We start from the raw sequence: 13509 nt of genomic DNA on the forward strand, positions 1-13509 counted from the left end.
TCCATAATAGCTAGTAGTTCTTTACAAAGGTCACTGTAGGATTATATCCTGTATTACTACAGGATTTCAGAAAGTGTTCCTTGTCTGCCAGCTGTTCAGCTGAACTTTGTTAATGAAGGTGAAGTTTTCTAGGGTTATCACTCTGACCTTTAAACTGTATTATCTAGAAAACCATAAACCTTATAAAAAAAGATATGAGAAGCTTTATAAAACATTCTCTTTGCAGACCCTGTTTGCAGTCTCACCTTTTGATCTGAAGTTGGTTTCAAGCTCTTGCCACCATGCCTGCTGATTACAATGGGACGTGGGAAATGGAGAGCAGTGAAAACTTTGAAGGCTACATGGTTGCTTTAGGTAAATGAAAAAAATATTAACTATATAGAGATAAAGAGAAAATGTTTCAATTATAAGTAAAATCCTTCTAAAAATTTATGAGACTATTTCTGTAATGTGCGCTGTGGCATAAGGGTTTCTGCCAATCACATTAAAAATCGAGTAATCGTAATGTACTTATAATTACAATGATCTAAGTATATAAGCAAGAGAAGACTTATAGCCAAAGATATTAGTCTTTATTTAGATACATGAAAAAACAGATACAGATGGGAAAAAAAAAAAAAACCAAACAAACAAAAAAGCCAGGCTTTCAGATACAGAAGCTCCTTTTTTACTTCTGGTATATATTTATGTAACAGTCAAGCCACAGCCTTGTTGGCTCTGTTAAAGAGGAATAGGATATTCTATATCACTAAAGCAACAATAGTGTTTAGTACTTAATTAGTGCTTTCAATGAGTAAAAATTGTATGTACCAGTTGCATGGAAAGGTGATAAAAGCCTTTAAAAGCATTTAAAGATAAATGGACAGATATTTCTGCCAATTTTTGTGGGAGTCATCATTACACAGCAGAGAATTAGGTCACAGGAGTTCTTAAACATATGTTTACATGGTTAACTAAGCTTAATTTCACTTGGCTACTACCATCATTGATGACAACAATATACATGTACATGCAAAAAGAGATATTCTGCTCTTTAGGCAACTTTCATTTACTGCTTTGTTAGCCTCTTTATCATTAGAGGCCTGATAGCTATAGTTCATGTATCCATTGTATAGGATATTAAGCATACTCTTCGTAGATGCTAGAATACCAAAACACTGTTAACTGAATGCAAGCAATATCCTTGTCGGTTCATATCAAGATCAAGTTTATATTGTTTGTAGATTTATTTTTCCCCACACTGACAGACTCATTTTTTGTAATGACTGGAGATAATTTTATGAGAGAAATGTCTTCTTTTGCTGCACCTATTATTTTCAATATAAATTGCCTTTGAAGCATTTTTGTTCTTGTAAAGGCATAAACTTTTTGCTCCAGGTCATTATGATTATGCAATTAGCATGCAGGAAATCCTTCCTGTACTTAGGTTAGCAGAGATGTAGATCTAATTTGCTGAAAAGAAGAAATAATAGAAGACATCAACATTTCTCAGTAATTTCTTCAGTACATTCTGGATTGGCATTGAAAGAACAGTTATCACCTTTCTGCAGTATCACCACTGCAGTAATATAGCTGCATTCCAAAACTGCAAAAAATATGGGAGTTAGATCTGTACATGCATGAGAAGTGTAATCTTTAGAACTGGGAATCTTCTCCCAGCTCTACTACATCACAGATGAAGGGCATAAAGGCCATTGTTTCCTTACCACGCATGATGTCTATAAAAATTACACATGAAAAGTAGTCATTAGAGTTGGCTAATTTAACCTAGATTGGAGGAGTCTGTCTGGCTCTGAATCATAAATTAGCACGTGGCAAAAATCAAACCTGTATTTTATTTTTATGCTTACAATTGATACATGTGTCTATGCACTTCTCATTCCCAGATGTCTCATTGTTTTCTATCTAGTCATCATTGATTTCTATCTTCTCTTCAGCTTTTGCTTTTCTTATTTCTCATTTCTCTGCCCTTCTACAGTAGCTGACCCCACTGTAAGAGTGATGCTGATACACAGGAGCTTTTTCAGGGCAAAGTACCTTGCACTTTTCATCAGAAGTCGAGATCAGATGTGTGCCTTCTTGTGCTTTGTTCAAAAGGTGTTGAGTCAAGTTAATGGAGATCTAAAGGACTTGTTTGCTCAGATTCTGAAATATTTACTTGTAAAGATGGAGATTATAAAAACAATTCAGTAGTTCAAAATCAATAAGTACACTGTATAGCAATCTTCTACAAGCTAAGAAAATGTATTTGTTTGGAAGAAGAGTCTAACACATGGAAGGTAATCAGGTAATTAAATCTAGCAATTTTCAAGTAATTTTCAATGTCTACACTAGTGACTGACTTAGGGATAACTACCACAAAATCCTTAACCGCAATGAAAAATTTGATGCTTTAACTGGTTTTCTGCTAGTTTTACTCTCCTCAAAGAATCTTAACCCTAAATTATTTATCTATTCAGATTGAAAGAGAAGAAATACACATAACATAAAAATAAACTCTCATGATTATTCAAGAACAATTGAAAGTAGTTATAATTTCCTCAAAGCTTCAGCTCTCTTAAGAGAGAAAGGCAAGTTTCACTATTCATAGTTTTTAACCTTTGCATTTATGGAGAAAAGCTCAATAACCTTAGGGAAGTCTGTAAATACTATACACATACACCTGCGAGGTACAAAAAAAATCATTTTTAAAAAACAAGAATGGTTAAGCCACTATCATGAATTTCAGGAGAAAGCTACATAATAACTGAAGTGATTTGAGTGCTGGCATTTGACAGTTATACATAAAGAATAATTACTACTTTATATGCAACTGAAATGTGATTTCAGCATTAAATATGCCAACTGCAAGTGAGCCATGGGACCTGTTGGTCTGGATGATACTTAAGTCAACTCCTAGTTGTCACAAATTGACTATTCCAGGCCATCTTCATCTACCTCAGGCTTCTCTCACTGCCTGTCTCAGCTTCTGGTCTTACCTACAGTTCTTGCCTCTAGCCCAATTCTCCCTGCTTTGGCTCTGATTCAGTCCTGTCTCAGCTCTTTGTTCCAAGACCTGACCTGCTTTTGTGGGGTGTTACTCTAACCACCAGTCATGATGGTCATCCTGCTCTAGTTCTGCCTTGCTTTGTAGTGATAAAGTTCATTGTATTTGATAACTCGCTTTTGAAAATTATCTTGATAAAATCTCTTTACTTTTTAAGTTTATTGCTTCCTTTTTTTTTAGGGTACAAATTAAACACTTGTGGTGTGCATATTTCCTTTCCAAAACGATTTGTAATTATGGTGATATCTTTTCATTTGGTCGTAGTGGCCATCTCATTATTGTTCCTTTCTTCCCTTCCAAGGTATCAGATGAGATTCTTGTATTGTTTATTTCGGTTGAGCTATAACACTTCACTTGTGTTTGTCTTAAAATTCAGCAAAAATGTCAGGGAAACAGATACCAGCTGCTAATAACATGCATTCCCTTGAATTTAATTTACCCACTGTAGAATTTAAACTGTGATTTTAATTTAAATTCAATAAGAATTTAGTGTGTAGCTGTCAATACAAATATTAATTATATCAGCTTTAAACTAAACTTTAATTATTATCTTCCTTATATTCTGATCCTTTTATAATAAGTAATCCATTTTCCAATTTTATAATTCTTTTTGTACCATAAATGCTAGCATGACCTGGTCTACAGCAGTTCCTCATTGCATCTTAGTGGCATCCTTAAGAACCATTTCAGCCAGTGCATAAATTATTACTTTGTTATTATTAAATCAAGTGGATTTTTGGTCCCTTTCTGAACTTATGTATCCCAGTGGAAACTGGGAGAAAAATGGATGGAATCAGCCTACAATGGGGTCTGGACTACAGGCATCCAATACTGGGAAGCCTGCTTAGAAGAAGATAGTAAAACTGTTCATGAGAATAAAAGAACTTGACCCACTCAATAGCCTGAAACAAAGCAAGAGGAAGACTGTGTTAGAATAAGGAATGCAATATAGATGTATTTTTCCTGGGAAATACTTCAATTCATTGCCTACCCTGGGCAGATTCTGCTGGAGAGGTACTTACTGAACTTTCTGATAAAATTTTCAGACTACTTTCCCAATGAAAATGCCAGCAACTGGTTGGGATGAAGGAGCTATTTGCACCAGTTGTCTGGCCCTTCATAAATATATCATGATTTTTTGTGTATGCAGGCAGATATATATATGTTATACGAATTAAAAACTGCCAATGAGTTAGCAAAAAAAACCCAACACCAAAAACAGTGCAAAGATGCATATGGTTACAGGTGATTCTCAGAATGGAAAGAAATTACATGGAAAGGGTGAAAAGATATTCTTCTGCTCTGTTTCTCACAATTTTACATGTGGTTGATATTTTAAGCATTGAAGTGCTCAGGTTCAAAGCACACTGATGTTTTGGTTTTTTAAAAATTCATCCATCCTTTTAATTAATGCATATGCATTTCTAAACTTTAATTAAAGAGTAGTTCTGCCCTTTAAGCCAGAAACTTTGATTTTATCATAAACATGTTACAAAGTATTTTAATCTACTATAATAGAACAATATATCATTTTTATTGCTTGTATTGTTCAAAATGCAGTTATGAAAACCATGCTTTAATAAAACCTCCCCCGATTTTTCTCCAGGAGCTACAAGACTAATATATTAGTCAGAAATAGCATTTCTTTAGAAGCCTAGACATTTTTTTTCCTCAGAGAGAACTAAATTTTATGTTACCTAGCTATAAATCAGACCCAGAGATACTTTTAATCCACCACAGCAGATAAAATATACCCAAGAAGTCTTGAATATAAATACTGAACAAGAACATTATTCCCCATGTTAAAAAGTCACAATTTTTTTCAAGCCAATCCTCTTACTCAACAAAATTAGTACTTCACAAGTAGTATAATGAATCTACCAAAAGAAAAAGGGCTCCATTAGTATGTGGCATTGCTGAGCTGACAATGATTAACTCGCATGCGAAACCACTAAAGGATGGCTAACAAACCAAACCCATTTTTCAATCTCTTGCAGAAGCATGTGAGATTATTTCATTTGCATATAGCACCATAATAAGATTCACTGCCAGCTGGTCAGTAATATTTATTGCAGATGGTAATGCAGCTGGCATTAGGTGGATTGTCTGGGGCAAACTGTCATCATGGTAATATATATTCTCCTTTTGGTAACTTTCAATGCATTCAGTTGCAAGCAGTTGTTTACATTATAATGTTAGTCTTCATCATGAACACAATAAGGATGTTAAGGAGATCAGTACTGCATAAAATGTTGACAGAATATTAAACAGGAACTGTCAAATGCTGTAGTTGGATACTTTTTTTGACTTTGAATTTGACTTCCTTTAATATCTAAACTGCAATTTATTTCTGTGTCTGTCGTCTAAGAATAATGGATGTCAGGCTTTTATTTGACTGTTTCTTTTTTTATTCATTAGTATAATTTTCCTTATTTTAAAATTAAGTAATTAACCTCTTGTATACTCCCACAGACTATAGGTTTGTCATAAAAGTAACATGCCAAAATCCTCTTAATTACATATTCATTCTAACGTGCTTACCTTCTGAAAAGGAATATTATTCTGAGATCCCTTTTTTAGGGGTGGCCAACATGTGTAACCCTGCAGGACACATACCAGTACCCTCATATGCCTAAGAGCTACATGATTTACACCTCATGCTTAGAAAAGTGAATGGCTCCCAGGCATAATATGATAATAGCACTCCTGGCATCCCACAGCTTCATGTGTGACTGAGGCCAAAAAGGCAATGTCAGTCTTAATAGCCCCTGTTGTTTCATATTCTCCAAAAATCTGGAGATTCGGGTGATTTAACATGCCAGCATCTGTTCACTACTGGTTGTATGTTGTAGCTCTGCTCACAACATTCCCACAGATATCCTGTTAATAAATAAATTTATAATCAGTGGAAGATCCTCAAATTGAAAGTCTACTTGCAAACACAAAATTATTTTTATTTGAAATTATCTTTTTCTCTGCAAAATGTTGCAGGTAAGGGCATCAGTTGTGGAACTATGTTCCACATAAAATGGGGGGGGGGGGGTTATTGTGTGTAAATATAAGTGCTGTGGTTTTTTTATTTTTGATAACAAATACTGGAATTTTCATTGTGATACTCTCTTTTCTGGGTTTTGGCAGATATTGATTTTGCAACTCGTAAGATTGCAAAACACTTGAAACAAACAAAGGAGATTATTCAAGATGGAAATAATTTTAAAACAAAAACACTCAGTACTTTCAGAAACTATGAACTGAATTACACTGTGGGAGTGGAGTTTGAAGAACATACCAAAGGACTGGATAACCGAGTGGTAAAGGTAAAAGTTTGGTACCTGATACCTGTTTACACTACTGTCAGCACCAGGAGTGAGCAGTTCCAAAAATCAGCTGAATACATGAAAAAAAACCCCAATATTTTACAGACATCAGAGGATTTTTATAAAGCAGAAATAATTTGCATCTTGAGACAGTTTTCTTTCCTGCTACAAGCATTTATTATAAATGCAAATCAGGTTGGTTACTCAGATACGTGAGGACAATCATTAATTACATGTTTGTCTAGTAGGGGATTTTTCCAGCTTTTCCATGATACACATTTACGTATTCAGAAAGTAGCAAAACTGTATTTTTACCTATGTGTCTTCCTTAATGAAACTGTAAATTTATCCTTTTGAATGTAGGACTTTCTCTGTGTCAATATATTTTTTCAGTTCTGAATGGCTAGGCTCACACTGTATATTTAATCTGAGCCTGCTCAACCTCAGTTGGACAGTTTAACAGTTGGCCACTGTTAAAAATAAACCTGCACTCATCTATTAACCTTAAGGGAGCTTTGGGAGGGGACAAGAAAAAAATGTGAGCCAAAGCTACCGCTGATACAGGTGGCAGGCCTACGGGCTGTGGTAGACAGGCAAGAAGGCCCAGCAGTGCATGCTTTAATATCTTTAGGATTATAGGAATAACCTGAGTTCAAAATTCCTCTAGGAATATGAACGCATATGTGCGCATATGTTCAGACACCTTTCAGTGAGATATATGGACAAATAATGTTTGGATCAAGGACCATGTTGTGTGTTGGCCCATGCCCTACCTCTTACAACAGACAGTCAACTAATAAGTCTATTCCTGTGAGGCATTCAGACAAGACTGTGTCAGGGAAGCCAGTGAGAAAAAGAATACCTACAAGCACTAATTAAATTCACTTACTGAATTGAGTTTCATGTTTCTGCATCAATACTGCTTCTGTTTTACTCTCTTCTCACCCCTGGAATACTTAAGCAAGATTTTCAAAGTAGAAAGGCTGGCAGATCTTAAATTTCCACTGACTGTCCCCTTCAGGGTCTTGCTAATCTTGGATCACTTGCTTGTCTTTGTCATCATTCACTGAATCCACCCATATCAACTCTTCTGCCAATTACCACAGTTTTATTGTTCCACTCAGCTCTCAGCTTTCTTTTGTTTTCTCCAAACATATGCTGTCTTTTCCATCCGTATCTTCCCAATAAACAAGGTTTCAGAACTTGTTGCCAAACTCTGAGAAGCTGAGATCAAAGCTCGCTGTCAACAAGACCAGTTTCATTTTGGTAATTGCCACAGGAAATTGGCAGCATAAAGGACATGTTTACATTTGAACTCACATCATCCTTCATTGGAGTGGCACAAATCTAACAGAAGACATTGTTTATTCACTATGGAACCCTTTTCATTCTCAAACTAACTTTGTGCAGTGTAATTCCTATGACTTCTTCCAAATTATTTCTCATTCACAGCACTGCAAGCCATCAAATAGTAAGACCCATTTTTTTCCAGTATCCTGAATATCCCTACCTCTAAATTTTCTTCCTATCACTTTCTCCAGTGAGCACTGGGTGGGACATATTCCTTCCTGTGACAGAGTTTATGCTTTAAAACATTGCTCCCACATCTCTTCAGATCAGTTGAAGGCATTAGTAAGGATCTAAGGACTCATTAGTTCCATCACTCTTTAAATCCACAGACTAATGCTCCTCTAGCACTCTTCACCACTATCAAAGCCATTGCCTTTTGTGCAAAATCATTTCTCTTGCAGACTCTCTCCTCTTCATTACCAATTATTTGGAAGGAAGGAAGGAAGGAAGGAAGGAAGGAAGGAAGGAAGGAAGGAAGGAAGGAAGGAAGGAAGGAAGGAAGGAAGGAAGGAAGGAAGGAAGGAAGGAAGGAAGGAAGGAAGGGAACACAGCTTGTACAATTATAACCCTACCTGGTTTAATCATTTTTGCCTAATATTCTTTTCTAAACAAATTATATTATTTGTTTGTAACAAGAAGAGAAGGAAAAAGGAAGCATGTCATGCCATTATTCTCTGGACTGCTCTAAAAGAATTTTCCAGTATTAACAAAACAATGCCTCAAACACATTGAAGTTAGATGAAGGTAATAAAACTGCTACGCAGCATTTAAATACAAAGAGGGGATGGATAATTTAAAGAGCATGTAGCTTAAAAATTCCGTAAATAAGAACGAAGTTAACTGAAATGAAATGAGTTTTGTCTCATTATTAATAGAAAGCTCCCTCATAAGAGAAATAAATCATCCAGTGCTGAACTAGAAAATTAATTAAGCTCCCAATACTCTTGGAGCTTTTTAATAACTGAACTTCCACTGACTGTAGCTGGTCTCTGATGAGGATTTGCCTATGACACATGGTTAAATGTCTCCCTAAAGAATGATGGTTCAAATCTAGAACAATTCAAAGTTGCTTTGAATGTACTCTAGCATATCTGAGTAGACAATTTAGCTTGTAAAGAGAACTTTCCCTTACAGATATGGTCATCCTGCTCCTGGACAAGAATCAGCATACCCAATACCCTGTTTATTAGTGATAGACTCTGAATCACACCAAATCATGAAATGGTTGAGGATAGAATAGAATAGAATCATTAAGGTTGGAAAGGACCTCTAAGATCGTCTAGTCCAAGGGACCTCTTGAGATCACCTAGTCCAACCCTTCTGCTCAAGTAGAGTCAGCTAGAGCATGTTGTCCAGCTTATGATCATATCTCTTTAAAGGTCTTTTGTGAAAGTGCATGAAAATGTATAAATAGATTTATTGTATGAGATGATATTAACACACACTTCCTCTTGTTATTTTATGCAAAGCTAGAAAAGATGTTAGAACAGCACCACTGGTATAAGTCCCCAGGTCTTACTCATGAAACCTTATAATCTTTTTATTAATGGCTTTAAACAGCAAGAAAAGAAAAATACAATTTCCATACATTGCACAAGTATCTGTTAATTCACTCAGCAATTCACTAGTTAGTATGAACACTTTATATTCATGTATGTGAAGAAATACATGGAAATGACAGCAAAGCATTGCAAAAGCTTCACATCAAAACGCTGTTGTCATCTTGAATGCATTCAGGTTTTGGTTGAATGGTTGATTTGGGTTTTTTTTAGGAGGAAGATGGGGAATGGTAGGAAGCAACTGTAACTGTGTCTTCTCATTGTTTGATTGAGCTTATTTTCATGTATTCATAAACTTCTCATTAACATATCTGAGTTAAATATCTGATTTGTGCAGACACTAGTGACCTGGGATGGTGACAAACTGGTATGTGTTCAGAAAGGTGAAAAGAAAAACAGGGGCTGGAAGCACTGGATTGAAGGAGACCTACTGCATCTGGTAAGGGCTGCTATACAGATACATAGCACATAACTGAAACTGCAACAAAATACGGTTTTCCATTTCAAAGGGTTTGTTACTTGTTCTAGTTAGAATGGTGTTTATCTAGACAGCTCTGATCTCTGAACTCTAAGGAAATTCCCCCTCTGCTACAACTCAGGAATGCTCAATTTCTTTCCACCTGCTCCCAATTAAGTCATAACCCTGCAGTGGTTTTTTTTGCTCCAGTCCACTGCCCTCCAGCTATTAACCCTTCTTGTTACATTGCACCTCTAACATCATCTCATTCTTATATAATCACTGGTAGAAGAAAAACCCCAACAGTATGGGACAGATAAAATATTATTTTTTGTTCTGAAAGAAGCACTGTGAAATTTTAGCATACTGTGCTGTAATACAGATCAGAAATCTCTGGATACCCAAGAGGATGCTGCAAACAACCTACACTGCAATTATTTTGTGCTAGTACAATAAAAAAGTCAAAACATTCATACAACTGAGTTAGTAAGCTGGAGCCCAAAGGTAAATGAGATGAGTCCAAGAGAGGCCAGAAGAGCATGTGCAGTCAGCGAAGTCCAGAAAGATTTCAAAATAATAGATACATAATAATAATGATTCCAGAGTTCCTTGGGAGAGCAATCAGAAATGGGCATGATAATGTTGGATGGTGCAATAGGTGGGTGCAGAAAGATTATGGAGGAGAGCTCATTGTTCTGTCTCATGGTTTGCATCTAGATACCTACTCTTCCACAAGTTTATCCTACAGATAGTTGGTATGGCCAACCCCATTGCCTCAAGTCTGTATGCTTGAAAGGTCAAAGCAGTGAATTAAAAAACACTATCTGCCACCTAACTAAAAGCCAACTGCCCAGTACACTTCTTCAACATATTTTATTATTTATATATATGTATTTTTTATATATATGTATTTTTATGTGTGTGTGTGTGTGTGTGTATATTTTAACACATATTCAAAAACTGACCTAACAAAGGTTCTACATGCTGGCGCCAGGATTCAGGCTAAGACTGGTGGAAACAGAGAGACCAAGTAGAATCTTACAACAGTCTTCAGAAACTCTATTGTGGGTTTGACCAATTGCTGTCCAAAAAGCCAGTTTCAGCTCACTTCAAAGTCTTATTTGGCATAGGAACGCTGGCTAATCAGAAGACTAACCAAACTGTCTGCATTGCAATGTGCAGGTGTGCCAACCTTTAAGAGGTCAGCTGCAACACTGGGCAAAAATGATGTATTGTTCTGGCCCCTGAAAAATGGCTGGGCACATCTCTGAAGCAAATGTCCTCATCTTTTTAAAGCATCCTCCAGTTTTTTTTTTAATTTCCTTGTTTCATTGCCTCTCATGACTTATGAGGTAACATGTGAATTATAAACTACTACAGTATATTGTTTTAATAACAGAGCATGAAAAAGCCTTGCATTACAGAGCAATTTTTATGTATTTTTCATGTTTATTCTTCTTAGAGCTCACTTCAAGTGTCAAAATCTAATTACTGCAACATGTGGTGCATGCCTGCTGATTGGTTACATATAATACACTATTCTTTCTGTTCTCTTTTCATAAGCATATCTTTTTAATGCAGTGGCTCAGTTGTAGTAATTTCTGGTGGGATCTGCTGCGTATGCAAAATACAACTTGTACCACTATATACTTACTAATTGTTTTAATACTGTAGGAACTGACATGTGAAGACCAGGTGTGCCATCAGACATTTAAGAAGAAAAACTAAAATTGACCAGAAAGCCATCCAGATCTTCATCACACTATTATGCTCTTATGTTTTGTCTAAAAAGAAGAACCAAGCCAGATTTGCAATAATTCTTTAACACTCCTATGTGAATACATTTTGTGCCTGTTTATGGAAACAAACACATTTTATAGAAATAACATCAAACAGTTACAAACATCATAAATTCCTTTGCCTTTCAGTCTGGAGTTAAATAAAAGTGATTGTCTTTCAAATAATGCTTTCCTACATCTTTGTAATCATTTCCAGAGGAGTGTCCTTTAGCAACAAGGCTGAAAATTAACAGTCACAATTATCTCAACCACAGTATATCTCTCCACAGTGCTGTAATATCATAATATATTTGGATGACTGAGTAAAATTGGACATTCATTGGACTGTTTCTATTTAATTTAGCCCTGGATCACTAGGTCCACAGTTTCAGGCAACAGAATAGTTCACTGAACACGATATATGGCCTTTCACATCTAGGGTATTCATCTGAATTTGGCCCAGGTCTATAGCTGCTAGTAGTTATCACCTGAGAAATGTCTCAGGGCCAATGTGAAATGCTGTAGCTCCTTAAGAGAATCATAGAATCATAGAGTCGTAGAATCGTTTAGGTTGGAAAAGACCTTTAAGATCATCCAGTCCAACCATTAACCTAATACTACCAAGTCCACCACTAAACCAATTAAACCAATTAAGCCGATACAGTCCTTACGTTGATCACTGACAATGCTGCTAACCTCCAGTTAGAACTGGCATCCTACTAATAATCCTAGTGGAGAAGACCGCTGTTTGAAGCAAACTCTACATTCAAGAGTTGCTCCATGATGTGAAAACTAAGACATACTTACGGCTATAAGAGGAAAACTGCAGAGTATATACAGGCTGCATGTACCCTGTGCACAAAGAGTACCCAGCACGCTGCAATCTTCACTTTGTACCTACCTTTCAGAGACTTTAAAAAGAAAAGTCACTTCCATACAGGTCTTCTCGGTTTTATTTAGGGTTTTTCAAAAGAGTTTGTGTTCTTTGCTAAAGGCAAGTTTAAGTTAACCATGGATGGTGAGCACTTCAGTAGATGGAAACTGAAATTGTTCAACAAAATGTGTGCACGTGTTCCACAGAACTGAAGAAGGGCTTGTATGCCCAAAAGCTCATCTGTTTTTTCCCAACTATATGAATTATTGCAATAAAATATACTGTCTTTCCTACAACCTCGCCTTGCAGATATATAAACTTTAACATAAACTTTACCACTATTTCAATTCCTTCTTGTCCATAGGGCCCCATCTTCTGTTTAGTATGGGAGGAGTGGAAATTCACTAAACAGATCAGTGGTAGGGAATCAGAGAAAAGATGTGGAAAAAAACTTTGCAGAAATGAAGGAACACATGCTTTCTCCCCTCCCCCACCCGCGGCTTAGCCCACTCACTTGTCAATAGCTCAGGATAGGAAAGCAGTGAGACAGTCTCCCAGCTGAAAAAAGGTTACAGCTGCAAAAACCCAAATCTGATTAATATGTCACTAATACTTTCATGGCCATGGGCATATAAGTGCATATGTAGGGATATTTTTATGAAAAGGACTTTGCTTCTCCTGATAAAAGTTGACCTGGTATCAAACTTCCTGTGTGCTTCAACTGAGCAATGCTCTAATGTTAGTTCACACAGAAGGAACTGCACTTGGAGTTGGTGAGCTCCTGATTTTTTTGTATTCAGCCCTAACCTGGACTGTCCAGTAGAAACATATTTAATTCCTATTGTTAAGTCTGCTAGTTACTAGGCTAAGAAGTACTAAGTAGCTAAGTTCATTAAGCTTTCAAAATGTTATCAGAACACAGTAATCACTAGGAAACAAAATGTGCATGTTTTAATCAGTGACATTTCTCATAGCTGGTTCTTGCCAGGAGTAAGCCTGCACAATGCAGGGTTTCATAACTTCACACCAAATCATAAAACAAAGGAAAAGCTGTCATATATCACAAAGAACTATCATGAATTCACAAATTATGAGTTTAAAGATGGAAAGCAAGCATTCTTCAACTGA

The 13509-nt window shown here is 36.2% G+C and overlaps 1 protein-coding gene across 1 annotated transcript; it reads left to right on the forward strand.

The window, feature by feature from the left end:
• The first annotated feature begins 281 nt into the window (after positions 1-281).
• Positions 282-11457, forward strand: RBP2 (retinol binding protein 2). The gene is made up of 4 exons (XM_075716794.1): positions 282-354; positions 6185-6363; positions 9610-9711; positions 11404-11457. Exons 1-4 carry the CDS (start codon positions 282-284, stop codon positions 11455-11457), a joined length of 408 nt encoding a protein of 135 aa, XP_075572909.1.
• The last annotated feature ends 2052 nt before the right edge of the window (positions 11458-13509 follow it).

This window comes from Pelecanus crispus, chromosome 9 (assembly GCF_030463565.1).
Source record: "Pelecanus crispus isolate bPelCri1 chromosome 9, bPelCri1.pri, whole genome shotgun sequence".
Lineage (NCBI taxonomy): Eukaryota > Metazoa > Chordata > Aves > Pelecaniformes > Pelecanidae > Pelecanus > Pelecanus crispus.